General features: G+C 42.2%; 1 protein-coding gene and 1 long non-coding RNA gene across 3 annotated transcripts in view; both read left to right on the top strand.

The window, feature by feature from the left end:
• Nucleotides 1–1234: 1234 nt before the first annotated feature.
• LOC129697214 (uncharacterized) lies at nucleotides 1235–2029 on the top strand. The gene is made up of 2 exons (XR_008723470.1): nucleotides 1235–1370; nucleotides 1752–2029. It is a non-coding gene; the product is annotated as an uncharacterized LOC129697214 (long non-coding RNA).
• A 16749-nt stretch (nucleotides 2030–18778) lies between these two features.
• LOC129697213 (macoilin-like) overlaps nucleotides 18779–20993 on the top strand; it is an 84859-nt gene continuing 82644 nt past the window's right edge. Inside the window, exons 1-2 of one of the 2 annotated variants that reach the window (XM_055635546.1) lie at nucleotides 18806–18942; nucleotides 19609–19689. In XM_055635546.1, the coding sequence (XP_055491521.1) occupies nucleotides 19661–19689 (29 nt within the window). In that variant the 5' untranslated portion in view covers nucleotides 18806–18942; nucleotides 19609–19660. Of the gene's footprint in view, nucleotides 18943–19608; nucleotides 19690–20993 lie in introns of both variants that reach the window. The other variant, XM_055635545.1, reaches the window with a different exon arrangement.

Below are 20993 nucleotides of genomic sequence, written 5' to 3'. Positions count from 1 at the left end.
CTGTCCATTTGAATTGTTAAGTATATGGCATTATGGTCTGATACATCTGCCACACCAATTCTACAATCCCTTACCCTATTACAGTCTTCTTTCTGCATTAAGAAATAGTCTATTCTGGAGTAAAGTGAGTGTGGTATTGAGTAATGTGTATAGTCTCTTTCTAGAGGGTGAAAATGCCTCCAGACATGAAGAAAATCAAATTCTTCACAGGTAGTGTTTAGTAGTTGTGTTAACTGGTTCTTATTCTTTTTACTTGTCGTATCAAGCCTATGATTCAGTGACGTGCAGGGAGGTCAATGGCTGGGGAGGCACTGGCTAGTATCAGTGGCCCGGCCCTCCCTGTGTTGATCACCGTGACTCCCCGAGGGGAGAGAGGTGTGGAGCCATGGCTGGGAGGGAGGGAGAGTGAAGAGAAAGGAGAGTGGGAGAAGGGAGAGAGAGAGAAGGGAGAGAGGAGAGAGAGAGAGAGGGAGAGAGAGAAGGAGAGAGAGAGAGAGGGAGAGAGAGAGAGAGAGAGAGAGAGAGAGAGAGAGAAGGAGAGAGAGAGAGAGGGAGGGAGAGAGAGAGAGAGAGAGAGAGAGAGAGAGAGAGAGAGAGAGAGAGAGAGAGAGGAGAGAGAGAGAGAGAGAGAGAGGGGGAGGGAGAGAGAGAGAGAGAGAGAGAAGGGAGAGAGAGAGAGAGAGGGAGAGAGAGAGAGAGAGAGAGAGAGAGAGAGAGAGAAAGAGAGAGAGAAGAGAGAGAGAGAGAGAGAAGGGAGAGAGAGGGAGAGAAGGGAGAGAGGAACGATGGCGCATTATAACCTTAAGCCGTCCAATTCTGACTGCCGCTGAGCCCCCCATCGCACCATTGCACCCTTCACGGCAGCCCAGTGATGTCTCGGCTCTGAATGATTTCAGCTAACCAGTAACACTAAGAGCAGCCTGGGTCACCGCGCTTCCCGACTTGAATCTGAGCTTGAAAAATCTCGTGATGGGTTGATGTGTCCTGCGGATCATATTTTGGAGACTCCTTACAAGAACAAAAACAAAAATGTACAGAAGTACAAAAATTGATGACTTTATTATTGTGATAAGTGTAGATCTATTTAAAAAAAATCTAATAACTTTCTATTGTACCTTGCCAATGCTTCTCAATGCAGTGCTGCGCCACCGCTGCTAACGTGGAGGGAGAGCGAGGCAGCGTCAATTACATGGGCTGAGACTACATAATTGATGCTCGCTCTTCCTCCACTGGGCTCAAGACAAGCCCCCTTGTGAGACAAATGTGATCGCTGCCTCCCCTGGAGCTTTTTCATTGCAGTTTTATGATGAGACCAGCGAGCGCAAATTTAATATCTTTATATGTGAAATACGTTACCTGGACTATGGAAGGTGAGGATATGTAATGAAGGGGTTTACACACATTACATTTGTGATATACATAGAGATAGTAACAGGCACCCGCTTATTGCCCGTGCTCCATTCAGTTTCTGAGCGGTTGCGCAATTAGAGGGGAGGCTCAGCTCGTTGCTGCCTCCCTTCTCATCTCTCCCTGTATTTGCAGCAGAGCTGCGCTCATTTAGCGATTTTGACTAAAATGGCTGATAGATATGTTGGAAAATAATTTTTTACAGCTGATGGTGTGAGGAAAAGTTCAATTCTGGTGGCACGTGAAAACAAATGAGTGCATGGAGGTCATATGAGACCCAGACGTTGAATTTCACCTCCAATGCATTCAGTTCCTATTTTAACTCTATATGTTTTTGTCTTTAGATCATCAGGATAAGGAAATGAGGGAGAGATCAATAACATGGGACTTTACTTGCTCTTTGCATTCCGTGCACTTCCAACAGGCTTTGGAGGGCAAAGGAAGTTCCCGTTTACAAGAAGAGGGAAGTATATTGTGATCTTGGATCATGGAGGAGCAGATTCCAACACCATTTCCCACCATTGATATGTACACAAAGTAACTAAAACCACCTTCCAGTAAATCTCAGCAGATTGTAAGGTGTTCAGTAGCATGGTTAAATCATTAAACATGATTATATTTATTTGTAGTTTATGGATCATTAGTGGCCTGTTATAATCACTATTTTGTGGAATTTAAAAATTTAAAAAAAGTCTCAGCATTTAAGTTTCTGCAGTGTGTAAATTGTACAATTGGTCAGTGTAGTTTTTGTTGTAGTTTTAGAGATACAGAACGGAAACAGGCACTTTGTCCCATCAAGTCCGCGCCGACCAGCAATCCCTGCACAATAACACGGTCTACACATCAGGGACAATTTACAATTTTACTAAGCCAATTAATTTACAAATCTGTACATCTATGAAGGGAACCGGAGCTCCTGGGAAAACACACACACAGGTAATGGGGAGAATGTATAAACTCTGTACAAACAGCAGGATCGAACCCGTGTCTCTGGCACTGTAAGGCAGCAACTCTACTACTGCACCACCATGCCGCCCCATATAGATCTGTATCTGTGGCCCATATTGGTGCCTGTGAGATTGGTAGAAAACGAGATGAAGTCCTGCAAAGAGATTTCTGGAGTTAAATACTAGGTTAAACAATAGGACCTCTAGGGTTGTAATCTCAGGATTATTACATGCCATGGGCTGGTGAGGCAAGAAATAGAAATATAGTGCAGTTCTTTACCTGACTAAGGAGCTGGTGCAGGAGGGAGGATTTCAGATATAAAGAACTTCGATCTCCTCTCCAGGGCAAGTACCAAAGGAATGGGTGGTATTTGAACTAGAGTGGAACCAGTATGAGAAGTCTGTAAGTTCTACTCAAGAGGGTTTAAACTAGAGTAGCAAGGGGTTGGGAACCAGAGCAGCAGGTCAACAGGTGGAAGGAGTAATGGGATGGTAGAAGTTATGACTATCAGGACAAAAGGAAGATAGACACAAAATGCTGGAGTAACTGAATGGGATAGGCAGCATTTCTGGAGAGAAAGAATGGATGACGTTTTGGGTCAAGACCCTTCCTCAGATTGAGAGTCAGTGGAGAGGGACACATAGAGATATGGAAGGGTAAGGTGTGAAAACAAGAGATCAAAGGGGGACTAAGATCAAGGAAACTGTACAATGGATCATTGTCAGCTGAGAATGGTAGAACAATCTCATGGCAGAAAACTGATGCAACACGTAAATGTTTTAATATCAAGATCAGTGATAAAAATATAGACTTTTAGATATTAAAATCAAGTAAAATTGGGTTAGTGCAGGAAAGTGATGTTGAGGAAAAATATTAAACACAATCTTAATGAATGGTAGAGCAATCACAAGGGTCCAAATGATCTCCTCTGGTTTCTTTTTCTTATCATCTTAGGCTCTTTCTGCAGTCAAACAAGTTTTCTTGTCCTATATGTAGCGTCTCATTCTTTCATAATTTAACTGGTTACACAAATAATAAGACAACCACTTATGTGCTGCATTCTAAATGTACTTTTAATTTCCTGCCACAGGGAGCTAAAGGTCACAGTTTAAGGATACGAGGGAAGTCTTTTAGGACCGAGATGAGAAAATCATTTATTACACAGAGAGTGGTAGTTGAGGCCAGTTCATTGGCTATATTTAAGAGGGAGTTAGATGTAGCCCTTGCGGCTAAAGGGATCAGGGGGTATGGAGAGAAGGCAGGGATGGGATACTGAGTTGGACGATCAGCCATGATCATATCGAATGGCGGTGCAGGCTCGAAGGGCCGAATGGCCTACTCCTGCACCTATTTTCTATGTTTCTATGAATAAGCATGTATTAGATAGCAGTAAGAAAGCTCATGAAAATAACATTTTAAAATATTTCTTTGAACACAAAAAACATGGTTCACGTTGCAGCAACAAAATGCTACACAATTACTATATGCCCCAATACATTTCTAAATAATGCTGAAATATTTAGAATAAAACATGTGGAATAATAAAAAATTGCATATCCTTTGTGTAGCATCAAATTAAATGTTCCTTGTTAGCATTTATGCTCTACGAATATTCAATCTTAAATTGGTGTTTTCAATGTAATTAGATTGGTTTTGTGATATTTAACTTCCCTGGGAATAGACCGAGCCACCCAAATTACAACTTAGGTCAGGGAAAGGGCATCTACATTCCCTATCTTTCGACTTGATTTTATCAGAGATTGCTGTCACCAGTTGTTTCCTAAGGGGGATTATTATCTCCAGTATGGTCTGGTTGTACAATGCGCTGATCATCACAATAATAATTATCTTTACATTAAGTAACCACTGCACCATCTTTGTAAAAGGCTGGGAAATCTTTGTATCTCTGCCTTTTTTTTGGATTATCAACTATTATTGCATTTGCTAGTAATTGCTTAGCAATTAGAGCGTGTTGTGCCACATTTCTATAGAATAGAATAGAATAGAATAGAATAGAATGCTATTTATTGTCATTCAAACCTAGGTTTGAACGAAATGTCATTTCTACAGTTTTTTTACATTACAAAACAATCCAAGACCCACACTTAACACAGTTTACATAAACATCCATCACAGTGAGTCTCCAACATCTCCTCACTGTGATGGAAGGCAAAGTCTTTATCTCTTCCCTTTGTTCCTTCTCCCGTGGTCCAGCAGTCCAGCTGCAGTGTCGAGGCGAACTGGGGCTCTGATGTTAAAGCCCCCGGCGGGCGATGGTAAGTTCTGAGGCTGTTTAAGCCACGCCGGGCGATGTTAGGCCCCGACTCCATGTCCTTAAACCCGCGATACCAGTGGGAGAAGTCGCTGTTGCGGAGCTCGGAAAAGCGGTCTCCCACCAAGGACCTGCGAGCTCCCGATGTTCCCGTCCACCGGGTCTGCGGCCGGTGCCTCCAAACTCCAAAAGTCGGGTCGCAGCCGCACGCCACCACAGCTCTTCCCGCTCCGAAGTTGGCCAGCTCCACGATGTCAGTTCCGCTGGCTCTGCAACTGGAGCCCCCAGGTTAGTCCCGGCCGGAGGTCACCGCCGGCTCCACTATGTTAGGCCCAACGACATCCAAGACCCAACAGGGAATAGTCGGGTCCCCGCACAGGGAAGAGATATCCAAGCTGGAAGTGCCTTGACTCCCATTCTGGCCAGAGTCATAATGTCATACAGCACAGAAACGGGCTCTTCAACCCAACTCACCTTTGCTAACTGTTCCATCTGAAGAATGGTCTTGAAGGATTTGAAGTCCAAAGAAAGGTCTCGATCTGAAATGACACCTATCCATGTTCTTCAGGATTGCTTCCTGATCTGCTGAATTACTCCAGCACTTTGTGTCCTATTGCCCCCATCTGAACGAATCTAATTTGCCTGCATTTTGTCCATACCCCACCAAACTGTTCCTAATTATATACCTGTCATCCACAGCATGGTGGACATGTGTACCAGCCCATGAAAGGAAGGCATCAGTTAGCTGCCTGATACATTTCTGCACAGCCTATTGCAAAATTATTGGTAGATGACTGGTAGGATGGTGGAATAATACTAGTGTGGAAATCAAGGCCAACAGCCACAGATATTGCTGTTCCACGTCCCCCAGATTTGATGGGCGTTATATCCCGTTTAATAGTTTTACCTGCAATGATCTGCCATCACTGAGAGAATTTTCTCAAGCTCCTGAAACATTGAGAGTCCTGCACATTAAAGATTCTAATCTCCTGCTCTGAAGCCAGTGTGTAGGATAGCAGCTTCTACAAACTATTCCTACCACAGGAGCCCCCTTCTCTTATACAACTGCATGCTGGATGTGCAGCAGTTTGATACTGTCCTGGAGATATCCCTCTGCTCCAGGCTTACACCTGCTCTGGAACTTGTCTAATTGCTGCACGTTCAGCACCCATGTCTTGCTGGAAACCTGCCAATTGCATTTATCAGCAAGTACGCAGCTGTAAATTTGAACGGTAATGGTAGTGTTAAACCTCCTGAACTTACCTCCAAAGTTTGCAGGGAGAAACAACAGAATTCCTGTGAAAATAATCTTTCACAGAGCCACACACAGAGAGCAGCCATGAAGCTGCTCTATCTATATATTGTGGGAACATATTGTAAATTCATTGGTCCCTATCGATCTTCTCTCTGATTCATTTACAGAGTACTTGGGAAAACTATAAGCCTTGAGTTAACTCCCACAATTGCAGATGTTCTAAATGGGTGATTACACTTTCAAATTACTAACCTATCTCTCCCATGGAGCTTTCCTATATTTCCTGATTTTCAACTGTGTGTTTATGTTTAGTCTGGGAGTCAGCTAGTTTGCCTCTTTGGCAGGTAACTGACTGGTTTGGCAGGATTATGGCATCACACCTGATTAAAAAAATCCCATTCTCAGGGGTTAAAATCCTCTCCCCATATGTACTTTATGTTGTTGATCCTTTTACGTGCTTTTCGTTGATGTGCTGTTCAATACAGGAGAAGTACAGATCGTGCAGAAAATGTGAGTGGGCTGGGACTGAAAGTCTTTATCACATTAAACAGAGATCTTGTTTCTGTTTCAAAGTAGGAAGTAAAGTCACACCCTCTTATTTGAAGATTAAAAAGGACACATGAGTGTTTTTCAGACTTTGGAGTGAACAAGGAAAGACTAATTTGTGTGTTAACAAATTTATGTAAACTCTTTGTCAAAATATGTCCTGTAGTTCCGCATATCCTTTGATAATGTCAGATAAACAATTAGTTGCAATGTTCATGCTCTCTAAGAGCACCACAAATACACATAAGACGTCTTTGCTCTGGTATTTTATTTCATTCTTCAAATGTTTAAATTATAATGTTTTATTCTTAATTGTTTACTGTATATTGTGTTGTTACTTGCGAGCAAAGCACCAAGGCAAATTCCTTGTATGTATACATACTTGGCTAATAAAATGTATTCAATTCAAATTAATTCTTTTAACATTTAGTTTTCCACTCAATATTTTCAGATCATTTTTTCCCCGCAAATTACTCACTTTAACAAAAAAAAAACACGATAAACAGTAGAATTAAACTTCAGTGGAGAGCTAAAACAGATTTCATAAAGTAAGCAGAAAACCTCAATTTAATAAAATAGAGTACAAGAACAAGAGACTGTAGATGCTGGGATCTTGATCAAAAAACAAACTGCTGGAGCGACATGAACGGGTGAGGCAGCATCCATGACAGAAAATGGACAGACAATGTTTTGGGTTGGAGACCATCCTCAAAGCAGGGCCCCTCAAACCTGCTTTACCTTTCAATTTGATCACGGCTGATCTGTCCCACCTCTTGTCTCCTTTTCAATGCCTGATTCCCAAAGCTCTCAATTCCCTGATCATTTAAAAATGTTTTTGACTTCTTTAAATACCCGCTACAACCCTCTGGGCTTGAGAATTCCAGAAATTTGCCATCTTTTGCAAGAACTTTCTGTCCACATCAGTATAAAAATGATCACTTCCTTATATCAGTAACTATGTTCCTTGTTCAAGATTCTCTCTGTACCTCAGTACATGTGACAATAATAAACTAAACTGTATTATGCACTGGAGACCAGAGATATTTATTTCTTCGGAAGTAACATGGTGTGATAAAGGCATTAGTTATATTATAAATTATTACTAATACTAATTGAACACCACAGCAAAGAGGAGAGTGAACACTTGTTGGTTGCAGTTGATCTGCTCAAAGGAATTGCAAGCAGAAGAAAATAAATGTGGGAAGATATGATATTGGAATTGTGTGATGTGAAAAGCGGCAACCGGTGAAATATTAAAGAAAGAATATTGCTCAGAAATACACAGTAGGTTAGGCTGCATCAGTGAAGAGAAAAAAAACTGAAATAAGATTATAGTTTGCAACCTTCCATTAGAACTGTCCAGCCAGGTAATGGTTGTTGAGCTCATGATTTGGGTTTTTTGGAACAATGTTAAGAGGTTAAAGTCTGTAAAATCGTTGTGAGATCGGATGGAGAATCAAAATGACAGGTAACTGGAAGGTTGGGTGGCTTGAACAAAGCTGTTCTGCAAAGTGATCACCTAATCAGCACTTGCTTTCTTATTGTGGGCATCGTATATAGTAAATACCTTGGAAGAAATAAAAGTGAATATTTGCTTCATGTCCAAGCACTTTTTTGGTCCTTAAATAATGATAAAAGGAAGAGGTAAAAGGACAGGGTTATGTCTGAAGAATGGTCTCAACCCGAAACGTCACCTATTCCTTTTCTCCGGAGATGATGTCTGTCCCGCTGAGTTACTCCACCGTTTTGTGTCTATCTTCTGTGTAATTCAGCATCTGCAGTTCCTTCCAACATTCAGGGTTAGGTATCTGAGTTTGCTGCTGACACTAAAGCAGGTATGCGGGCATGCTGCAAAGAGGTTATTTGGACACTGCAATAGGACAGAGATAGAAAAAAAAGATACAAAGTGCTGGAGTAACTCAGCAGGTCAGGCAACATCCCTGGAGAACATGGATATGTGTCTATGAGTCTGGACCCTTCTTCAGACATATATAGGTTGAGTGAGTGGGCAAAAACTTAGCAAATGGAGTTTAGAGCAGTAAAATATGAATTCATTCACTTCAGTAGAAAGAGTTAAAATGGGATACTCAAATAATCAAACACTTTTTCATCAGATTAATGGGATGTTTGTCATATCAAGAGCTTAGAAACTCACTTGTGTATTCATAAACCTTGTTGCAAAGCAACATGTTGAAACCTGGCAAGAAATGACGAGGGTAGCAATAAACGTATTTTTTCCATGTCTGCCACCCAATCCTAGGGTGCACCAAACTGTCATTCAAATCTCAGAATTTCCCCATTTACTAGCTATGTACTAGCTATGTACATGGCTATTCTATGTACTAGCTATTCTATCATGAAGCTTTTTGAACCTCACTATGATTCAAATGACCACATGAAAGTAGTTAGATTTTGCTGAACACTTTGATGCTCAAATTGTGGAGTGGTGGGATGTTTGACACTTCAACAAAGAAAACCTTTCATTTCAAAGAGCAATTTTAGCAAACGTGTTGAAGTGTATAAGTGCAGCACTGTAATACCACCTGCTGGTGATTCTCTTCTACTGCGAGATGGATGGAACAGAGACTAAATCTTTAATTTGTTTGTGTAGCCCATACGGATGCAGAATGGATGCTAAAAACTGTGCAAGTTTAGATATTCTTTAGATCTAATTTTATCAGTTTTGAATTTTCTGTCAGTTGTATATCATGATATTGGGTCTATTTTGTATTTTTCTGACCACACCAGATCCCTGATTTTACTTTAATTACAATGAATAACATAAATCATAAATATTGTGATATATGGATATATCTTAATTTCTAATGTGCACTCTCAACTTTGAAAAAGCATGACAGATGAAAAGGTAATTTGGTCTGCCGTAGCTTGTCTTGTGGGATGCTCTAACAATGGTGAAGCCAGTATTGTTTCCTCAAGGAAATTATGGCCTTGACCCCACTCACATAGAAACAGCAACATTTTTATAAACTGTTTGGATACCTCCATCACCCTTAGACTGTTAGTTGAAGATTACTTTAAATGATCAAATGTATTCCTTTTCCAAAAAAGGTTGATTTCTTTGCAGTGACGCATAAAGAACTCAGACTTTTAAATGATTGTGGATTCCATCTATTAGAACCAGGATCCTTTTTAATGAAGCCCTACAATAACATGTGAACATTTCATTGCCAAATCTGAAACTCTGTCTGCAGTCCCATTACTCCCGTCTCCATAATGTGCTAACAACTTCAACATATGGGCTGGAGTGCACATGGAAACGTCAATTGATAATGCTATTTGCCAACACTTCCTCCTGATAATGCAGCTTCCAATGATTTGTGTAGGAAAGAACTGCAGATACTGGATTAAATCGAAGATAGACACAAAATACTGGAGTAACTCAGCGGGACAGGCAGCACCTCTGGAGAGAAGGAATGGGTGACGATTTGGGTCGAGACCCTTCTTCGGACCCTGATTTCAGACCAATGATTTGTGTACACAATAAGGCAAGTAACTTGTATTATGTAAAGCAAGAAAATGTACAAGTGCGTCTGGTTCTGTGCATGTGCTATTATCATGCCCACCTTAGACATCACTTGTGAGACATGGACAGTGTACAGCAGACATAGCCAGCAGCTTAACCACATCTCTGTGACTTGTCTGTGCAGAATACTTCACGTCAAGTGGCAAAACAAGATCCAGACACACAGGTGTTGTTCCAAACAAACCTCCCCAGCATTTATACATTGTTGAAAGAATCACAGATCAAGTGGGCAGAACATGTCAGAAAGACGTCTGACGACAGAACACCAAAGGAGCTGTTTTATGGAGAGCTGACTGACAGCAGAGGATCATGTTACGGACAGAAAAAGTGATTCAATCAATCAATCAATCAATCAATCAATCAATCAATCAATCAATCAATCAATCAATCAATCAATCAATCGATCAGTTTTATTCGTCACTTGAACTTTAAGTGCAAGTGAAATTAATTTGCCAGCAGCGGAACAATAAAAAAAGAACACACAAAAACACAATAAAAATTTAACACAAACATCCACCACAGCATTCATCACTGTGGTGGAAGGCACAAAAATTGGCCAGTCTTCCTCCATTTCCCCCGTGGTTGGGATCTCAATCTTCCACAGTCGCCGCTGTGGGCGTCCAGATGTTCAGACAAGGTAAGTCCAGATAAGTCTTGAATTGGTGCCTCCCCACCGGAGACCGCGGCTTTAAGTTGGTGTAGGCCGCAGGCTGGAGGTTGAAGATCTAAAGTCCCCGCTGCGTTGTAGCCAGAAGCACCGCAGACTGCAGGGCCGGCGGTCGGAGCTCCTCTCCAGGGGTCCCCGGCGAGGGACCCCACTCAGGATGGTAAGTCCCCGCCGCGCCTGCAGTAGAAGTTGGCCTCAGGCCGGCGGTCGGAACTCTTCTCCTCCAGGGTCCCCAACGAGGGGTCAGCCGGAGCTCTGCAGACCGCGGCTTCAGGCTGCCACCGGCGAAGGCTCGCACGCTCCGCAACGAGAATCCACGATGCGCCCGCAGCTGAAGCCTCGGGCGCGTCTCCGAAAAAGGCCGCACCGATCCTCGATGTTAGGCCACGGGGGAGGCGACATGGAAAAAGTCGCCTCTCTGTGCAGGAGGCGACTGAAGCAGTTTCCCCCTAACCTCCCCACACCACCCCCCACACAAGACACACCGGGAAACATTAAAAACACACATTAAGACACACTAAAAAAACAAAAAAAGTAGAAAGAACTAACACGCTGCTGGCAGGGCTGCCGGCTTGCAGCGCCCCCACCGACCTGAATTTCTTAGAACATCCACGAAGAGTTTCAACATTGACACATAGCCATGGGACAGAACAAACACTGTATTGCCTTGTCTGCTGCACCTGCATGAAAAGTAGTGTTTGTTCACATGAGGAAGCTAGAATGGAGGAAGCAAAGAGGAAGAGAGAATCACAAATATCAAGAACTACTGATATTACAGCTTCGCTGCACGTCTGTCACCTGTGTGAAAGAAACACTCAAGTGGTCTAATCAGTCACCTCTGTATACACTGTAACATTATAGATATCCTGGTTTTACTCAAAAATAAGTAATGAACAAAAACGAAGTATATATAACAAATCATATCACCTATTTATTTGTCTGAAGAAGGGTTTTGGCTCGAAACGTTGCCTATTTCCTTCGCTCCATAGATGCTGCTGCACCCGCTGAGTTTTTCCAGCTTTTTTGTGTACCTTCACCTATTTATTTAGTTGGTTCTTCTACCCACAATATAATTGGTGGTTAATCCATAATCCATGGTTGCCAGTAAGCATGTCAGTTTGCAGTATTCAGGTACTGAAATATCCTCATTCCTCTATGTATTCTACTTATCAACTGATATTGTTTAATTTATGTTAATGATAATGTGTGAAGCTATTCAGGCAAACATGCCTTACATTTCCAACCGTTTTGGAAAGTAATCTACAACTCAAAGATAATTTGTACTCACACCTATTATACCAGTGCCACGTATTTAACAGCTATAGTCATATGTATTAACGTTACATAACTGCTACTGATCCTTATTAATTACCATGGCACTTCTCCTTGATCATCCTGCGGTGGAGGTTTTTGAGAGGAAAGCTACGATAATTGGAGTTGATAAATGATATTTCCTCTTTATCAGAACATACATTTTTCCATGCACATCCTTTAGACTCCTACGTCTCACTTTACATAAGCTCCAACTTATTCCAAGCTGTACTGTAAGTATCTTACCCTGCACTAAGTCATGCTCACTGATCACTGTGTTCTTAAGGGATCCCATTTTTCAGCACATTCATTTTAGCCACTGTATCGTTATCTTCAAATCTCTTCATCGCACATTGCTACTGTAATTTCCTGCAGGCCCATTTTGTTCTACATATCCTCAAGGTTGGCATAGTCAGCAATAGGAGCAGGCAGAACCTCTTCTAGCTTGAAGACACTACAACATTGAAGGAAGTAATCTTGGGCCATTGAGATTGAACCAGCTCATAAAATAATCCCATCGCTCACTAATTTTCCCTGTAACCTTTACTTCCTAAATAATGCCCCATCCCCCCGCCACCACCCACCATTCTCCCTTCCATCTACATGCAAGGAGCAATTTACACTGGCCTGTTAAGCAACTAAACTGTGCTGGAGTAAATCAGCGGGTCAGGCATAATATCTGGAGCATTCTCCAGAGATGATGCCTGAGCCGCTGAGTTAGTACAGCACTTTGTAGCTTTTTTGTAAACCAGCACCTGCATGGTTTTAGATGTGGGATGAAACCAGAGCACCTGGGTGAACCCCACATGGTCACAGGGAGAACAGACAAATTCCACACAGAGGGCACAGGAGTTTGGGATTGAATCTCGGTAAGTGGAGCTATGAGGCAGCATCTCCATTAGCTGTTCAAGAAGGAACTGCAGATGCTGGAACATCGAAGGTAGACAAAAGTGCTGGAGAAACTCAGAGTGTGCGGCAGCATCTATGGAGCAAAGGAAATAGGCAACGTTTCGGGCCTAAACCCTTCTTCAGACTTTTGTCTATCTCCATTAGCTGGGCCACTCTGCTGCCTGTGATTTTACTGCCAACCACAGATATAGGGTAGCAAAATGAATGTCTATTCCATACAGAGGCCTCGATAGAAAGTGGGAGGGGACAAGTGCATGTCGGTTAATGTGCAGATAGCTATTAATGACTATGATATAGTTGGGATCACGGAGACATGGCTCCAGGGTGACCAAGGCTGGGAGCTGAACATCCAGGGATATTCAATATTCAGGAGGGATAGAGAGAAAGGAAAAGGAGGTGGGTAGAGAGGGGATTAATGCAATGGAAAGGAAGGACATTAGTTTGGAGGATGTGGAATCAGTATGGGTAGAGCTGCGAAACACTAAGGGGCAGAAAACGCTGGTGGGTGTTGTGTACAGGCCACCTAACAGTAGTAGTGAAGTTGGAAATGTATCAAACAGGAAATTAGAAATGCGTGCGACAAAGGCAAAACAGTTATAATGGGTGACTTCAATCTACATATAGATTGGGTGAATCAAATTGGCAGGGGTGCTGAGGAAGAGGATTTCTTGGAATGTATGCGGGATAGTTATCTAAATCAACATGTAGAGGAACCAACGAGAGAGCAGGCTATTTTAGACTGGGTATTGAGTAATGAGGAAGGGTTAGTTAGCAATCTTGTTGTACGTGCCCCCTTGGGCAAGAGTGACCATAATATGGTTGAGTTCTTCATTAGGATGGAGAGTGACATTGTTAATTCAGAAACAATGGTTCTGAACTTAAAGAAAGGTAACTTTGAGGGTATGAGACGTGAATTGGCCAAGATTGACTGGCAATTAATTCTAAAAGGGTTGACGGTGGATATGCAATGGAAGACATTTAAAGACTGCATGGATGAACTACAAAAATTGTTCATCCCAGTTTGGCAAAAGAATAAATCAGGGAAGGTAGTGCATCCGTGGATAACAAGGGAAATCAGGGATAGTATCAAAGCGAAGGATGATGCGTACAAATTAGCCAGACAAAGCAGCATACCGGAGAACTGGGAGAAATTCAAAGACCAGCAGAGGAGGACAAAGGGCTTAATTAGGAAAGGAAAAATAGATTATGAAAGAAAACTGGCAGGGAACATAAAAACTGACTGCAAAAGTTTTTATAGATATGTGAAAAGAAAGAGATTAGTTAAAACAAATGTAGGTCCCTTGCAGTCAGAAACAGGTGAGTTGATCATGGGGAACAAGGATATGGCGGACCAATTGAATAACTACTTTGGTTCCGTCTTCACTAAGGAAGACATAAATAATTTGCCGGAAATAGCAGGGGACCGCGGGTCAAAGGAGTTGGAGGAATTGAATGAAATCCAGGTTAGCCGGGAAGTGGTGTTGGGTAAATTGAATGGATTAAAGGCCGATAAATCCCCAGGGCCAGATAGGCTGCATCCCAGAGTACTTAAGGAAGTAGCTCCAGAAATAGTGGATGCATTAGTAATAATCTTTCAAAACTCTTTAGATTCTGGAGTAGTTCCTGAAGATTGGCGGGTAGCAAACGTAACCCCACTTTTTAAGAAGGGAGGGAGAGAGAAAATGGGGAATTACAGACCAGTTAGTCTAACATCGGTAGTGGGGAAACTGCTAGAGTCAGTTATTAAAGATGGGATAGCAGCACATTTGGAAAGTGGTGAAATCATTGGATAAAGTCAGCATGGATTTACGAAAGGTAAATCATGTCTGACGAATCTTATAGAATTTTTCGAGGATGTAACTAGTAGCGTGGATAGGGGAGAACCAGTGGATGTGGTGTATCTGGACTTCCAGAAGGCTTTCGACAAGGTCCCACACAAGAGATTAGTATACAAACTTAAAGTACACGGCCTTGGGGGTTCAGTATTGATGTGGATAGAGAACTGGCTGGCAAACAGGAAGCAAAGAGTAGGAGTAAACGGGTCCTTTTCACAATGGCAGGCCGTGACTAGTGGGGTACTGCAAGGCTCAGTGCTGGGACCGCAGCAGCTATTTACAATATATATTAATGATCTGGATGAGGGAATTGAAGGCAATATCTCCAAGTTTGCGGATGACACTCTAAGCTGGGGGGCAGTGTTAGCTGTGAGGAGGATGCTAGGAGACTGCAAGGTGACTTGGATAGGCTGGGTGAGTGGGCAAATGTTTGGCAGATGCAGTATAATGTGGATAAATGTGAGGTTATCCATTTTGTTGGCAAAAACAGGAAAGCAGACTATTATCTAAATGGTGGCCGACTAGGAAAAGGGGAGATGCAGCGAGACCTGGGTGTCATGGTACACCAGTCATTGAAAGTAGGCATGCAGGTGCAGCAGGCAGTGAAGAAAGAGAATGGTATGTTAGCTTTCATAGCAAAAGGATTTGAGTATAGGAGCAGGGAGGTTCTACTGCAGTTGTACAGGGTCTTGGTGGGACCACACCTGGAGTATTGCGTACAGTTTTGGTCTCCAAATCTGAGGAAGGACATTATTGCCATAGAGGGAGTGCAGAGAAGGTTCACCAGACTGATTCCTGGGATGTCAGGACTGTCTTATGAAGAAAGACTGGATAGACTAGGTTTATACTCTCTAGAATTTAGGAGATTGAGAGGGGATCTTATAGAAACTTACAAAATTCTTAAGGGGTTGGACAGGCTAGATGCAGGAAGATTGCTCCCGATGTTGGGGAAGTCCAGGACAAGGGGTCACAGCTTAAGGATAAGGGGGAAATCCTTTAAAACCGAGATGAGAAGAACTTTTTTCACACAGAGGGTGGTGAATCTCTGGAACTCTCTGCCGCAGAGGGTAGTCGAGGCCAGTTCATTGGCTATATTTAAGAGGGAGTTAGATGTGGCCCTCATGGCTAAGGGGATCAGAGGGTATGGAGAGAAGGCAGGTATGGGATACTGAGTTGGATGATCAGCCATGATCATATTGAATGGCGGTGCAGGCTCAAAGGGCCGAATGGCCTACTCCTGCACCTAATTTCTATGTTTCTATGTTTCTATGTAAGTCTGTGACTGAATCAGAAATGAAAGTAAGCTGTAAGACACAAGGAACTGAACATGCTAGTTTATAAATAAAAAGACACATAGTCCTGCAGTATCTCAATGGGTCAGGCAGTATCCCTGGAGGATATGACTTTGTGACATTTCTGACCATTCTTCCGACTGCCCACAGATACGGCTTGCCCTGTCAAATTATTCCAGCATTTCCTGTTTATATTCATTGAACTAGTGAGTATCTCATTCATGATTAATCTGCTGACTCCACAAAGGTCGACATCCCTCAATAAAATGTGTACTGATTACAGAGGTCCTTACAAAGTAAAACTATATTTATCCTTCTCAATATACTACTGAACTCAAGCAAAGGAACCTTCCCTTGATTCAAACTCAGTGTCATTTGAAGCAGGGTGAGTGGTTTTGTAGATTCTATGTGAATGAGCAAGCAAATGGTTTATGGAATATGTTGAAAGAAGGCTCAGAACAAACAAAATTGAACAAATTTTAACAAATGATTGCCTCCTTTATACAGGTCCACAGTTAAACTGCATCTTAAATATGGGTATGTCTGCTCTTATTACCGATCCTGTATGCCTGCCTTAGGATTTTTTATGTATTACCTATTCAAATGTCTGTTTGCATTCCTCTTAAACATAGAAATACTATCTGTTTCCACCACCTCATCTGGTAGCATTTTCAAGATATTAACCACCTTTTGTGTGTAAGAAAAACGTACCCCTAAATTCCAAAAGGGATAAGGGGTTACTGCAAAAAAGAGGTGCTTCTTCTTGAATATGGTGTGCACAGCCTAAAGTTGTAAGACAACTTGTTCTGTTTGATCTTCTGTTTGTGCACGCCAGGTTGATTGCATTCGTCGAAACAGGGTGGACCACGTGAAGGTTGCAATCTCCCACCCAAAAGCGGTGCTGAGGTAACGGATCAGTTTCATCTTGCTGAAAGACAGAGCTGGCACAAGCGCCTGAATGGCCCATTCCTGTTACTGTTTCTTATGTTCTTATATCCATTTTTCTCCCATTGCTACAATAACTCTCCATGAGCAGTTACAGAGCTGTCATCCTGTTTACTCGACTGGATATTACAGAATGGAACCTCACTGTGGTTAGCATATTACAGAATACAACTCATGCAGTGAGTAATCCAGAGCTCGTTCAAAATTGTGCCTTCTAAATTTGTTTTGGTTCTCCATTTTTCATTGAGTAGAATCATAGAATCATTTTGATGCGGATGAAGGCCATTTGTACTATAAGTTTCATGCCAATTCTTCTCCATCTGATCATGTCATTCCCATTCCAGGCTCACTCTCCCTCACACTGCAAACTATTTTTTGTTGATGAGAGTCAAAAAACTTCAGAAACTAGACATCTGGAATTAATAAAAAGAGAATATTGGATACGCTCAGCAGCTCAGGCAGCATCTGTAATCAAACACAGTTCTGACAAAGGTTTGTAGTCTTGAAACATTAACTGTTTCTCTTTCCACAGGTGCTGCCTGACCTGCTGAGTTTTATTTTTATTATTTCAGATTTTAGTATTAGCTTTTAAAATAGATTTTCATTTGACATGCTTAAAATTATATTTAGAAACAAGGAATATTTAGAAAAGAGAACACAAAGTGTTAGGGTAACTCAACGGGTCTGGCAGCATCTCCAGAGATGTGTGTTTTCTCAATGATATTAGGTTTGTAAATGTGTAAAAAATTGAAGATTTCAAAACAGAGCAATAATAGACTAATTGTCTAATTTGCGGTGGGGGATAGATCTGAGGCGTTGTCCTAATAAATATAGAGAAATATATAATAGCATTTTACAGTATATAGTGTATGAAAAACAAACCACAATCCTTACAAAATAGAGGAAAGGAGAGGTAGACATATAGACGTGGAGCAGATGAATTGGTCTGATTGCAAGCAAAAGCTTAAAGATGAGAAAGATTCTGTGTTTGGTCTATCTCACAGTTTCAGTCAGCAGGCTTATTTTGGAGGAAATAAGATTAAAGAAAAAGAGAAATAGGAATAGAGCAGTTAGTCTCAGGAACAGTTATGGCATTAGTGCCGACTAAATGGCCTCCCATCCCTAATTCCAATGGCTCTACAAATCTAGACTTAAACTTGTTTGGTATCTGCTCTTCCATTGTTCTTTAACAAACCTTTCAATATCCTAGGATACTGATTTATTCTTTAATACTTGCAGATCAAAATTACTTAGGCTTTCTAAAGCAATGTAGTAGCACAATCCCGGATACAGGTTGTCCTGATGGATCAAATCACTCAATTCATATTTTATCGTTCTTTTCTTTTCATTGGACTTTGACTTTGCATGTTGCAGAAATCGATCATACATCAGCACACAATAATTCCCACTGCTGAGTTTGAAGATGCCCACTATTCATTCCACAATTACAAACACATTACAGCCCACGATGGATTATGCTCGGTATATGCACCGTGCCTATGCTAAAAAAAAAAAAAGGACACATATGGTCCCATTGTCCAACAGTCATTAACGATTGCATCTGTATTGTGGGAATTCGCCTGCGCCGATCACAGTGTACAGCATGCTTGTTTTTTTCTCTCTCCCTACAAACGAACATGAGCTTTAGCTGACTGGGTTTTAAAATTTAAAGAATACGGGTGAATAGAGGGGTCGGAATATAAGATCGGAGCACCTTTTGCACAAACAACTTGAGGTTGGATGCAGCTTAAATCCACACACATGGTGATGCCAGGCTGGGGTAAGTTTGGGGGGGGGGGGGGGGGGGGGGGGGGCTGCGTGTGCGTCGGGGGCATCGGGGCGGGTTTTAGGCATCAATATCTTTGTATCTGAATCCCTTGGCGAGGTTATGTTTTCACTGCTTGTGGCGCGATATTTATTTACAAACGTAGCCAGCACACCGGTCGAGGTTGGTGGGGATGATTCGAGGTTGGAGAGGCAGCAATTTGGCGGCAGCCGGCGTCTGTGCGAGGTAAGGCTTGCGATGGTCGCTCTTTGTGTTGCCGCGCTGTTCGGGCTTATTGTTTAAACGGCAGCAGCGAGAACGCTGGCTCCACATCCAGTCGCCGCGGCAGCCAAGGGAACTCTGACTTTCCCTCTCGCTGCATTAGGGGTGGATGTCGAGCGGCTCCAAAGCATTATTTTATATAGAAACAAATGAATATATTAATCAGTATATTATCCTTGAAATGGTAGGGAGCAGAAGTTCTCTCCACCTGCTTGAGTGGGATACTATCACGACAGGTTCATTCAGCAAGCGGCGCTGTCCCATTCAGACCTTCAAATGCTCTCCTCTTTGTCTGACTGATTCCTTTAGGACGGCCGTTTGGGATGTCTCATGCTGTCTCTGATATTATTAAGACATCAGCTCTGTCTCTTCCGTTTAGCTGCACGTTAGCTGAGACCGAGGGTCCCGGACTGGTCCCTCGGCGCAATGAAGTCTCCAACCTCTTCCTCAGTGAACGGGATGGGGGTCTGGGTTCGACAGCCAGAGCTCCGCCAGATGCAGAGATTTGCATGTTGTCTGCCAAACACCAGCGCAACATCCCAGTCTCCGTACTGTTGTTATTTTCATTAAAACCATGGTCCACTTCGAAACGGCCAATCAGTAACATTGCTCATTCTTAAATGATTCCAGATTTTCTATCCATTGACTATGAACGGTCGATTAACCTGCTGCGTGACAGAGAATGAGTTGGTACACAGAAAAGATGGGAAGGTAGGAGTAAACGCGAGGAACAAAGAGAGTACATTATCCATCAATGCAATGTCGATTGGTAAAGTTTCCCTCCAGTTTGGGGATAGGTACATTGCTAAACCAATGTGCCAGAAACCATATCATGCCATCAACCATTTGAATTGTAATATTATCTCTGAATTTCATTTCATAGGTATATTTTGAGCACGTGATGTTGACAATTACACAACAGGACATATTTGCAATGGAACGTACTAGTTGTCAGGGAAACAGTAAACCAGTAAATGGGAGAAATCGTTTACTGTCATTAAGTATGGGTTTTTATTAGAATTTTTCTGATAAAATCACATCCTAATTATCTCTTACTGATGGGAAAGTATCTAGGATAAACTCAATGTGAAAATCAAAATCAGTGCAGTGTAATTAGAGTTTAATCAAGATATTTGTAATATCTAATGACCGAGCAGCAGTCGAGAGAGATTAATGTTGTCATTAATGGTTGTCACAAATGAATAATGTGCACTGATTATGTACATTTTATGAAAATCCAGGATGCAGAAACATCTTGTAATTTCTCAGAGTGGCGGGATCTTCTGTCCTCGATTTGCAAGGTAGAGAAGTTACAGATAATTAACAATAAAGTGCTTTACGGCCTATGAACTACTTCTGAAATATTTCAATGGCAATAGTGAGATGAATGCAGAATGAGTGGGTTTTAGAGATGTTGGTTAAAGAAATGTTTCATCTGGGCACCAGGAGATCTCTCTTTGGAAATGTCTCTCTGGATCAACTTTCATTGGAAAGTTAATTGAGCTGCAAGACTGCCCATGTCCTATTTCCTACCAGTTCCAGTATGGCTAACAATTCCCGGGGTTCTTGACTGGGTGAAAATTATGCAAGGTTTGTTTTATATTTTCATCTGTGTTCATCTCCTCCATGGACTCTTCCTTCTCTATCTTCCACTCCTCCAAAATAGATGAACTTCTCTGATTCTGGCCACTTGACCAACTCCAAATGTAATCCCTTCACTGCAAAACCCTTAAGGGCCTGTCCCACTTGGGCAACATTTTCGGCGACAGCCTGAAAAGAGGTTGCCGCGGGGTGATGTATGTAATGATGCATGGTGTCTCCTTGCCGCCACTGGATTTTGGAATGTTCAAAATCTTTCCGCGACACCTGCGTGTCTTATCATGTCGTGCGCCCTGTCGCACGCTGATGTAGGCTGTCCTGTGGGTGACGTCCAGTGACACATGGTGATGCAAGGTCATGACCTCGGCTAATTCATTTTGCGACAGCCTGTGTCATCAACGTCATCATGCGTCTTC

This window comes from Leucoraja erinacea, chromosome 5 (genome assembly GCF_028641065.1).
Source record: "Leucoraja erinacea ecotype New England chromosome 5, Leri_hhj_1, whole genome shotgun sequence".
NCBI classification, from domain to species: domain Eukaryota; kingdom Metazoa; phylum Chordata; class Chondrichthyes; order Rajiformes; family Rajidae; genus Leucoraja; species Leucoraja erinaceus.
The sequence above is the reverse complement of the archived record's forward strand: the minus strand, read 5'-3'. Positions and strand labels throughout refer to the sequence as shown.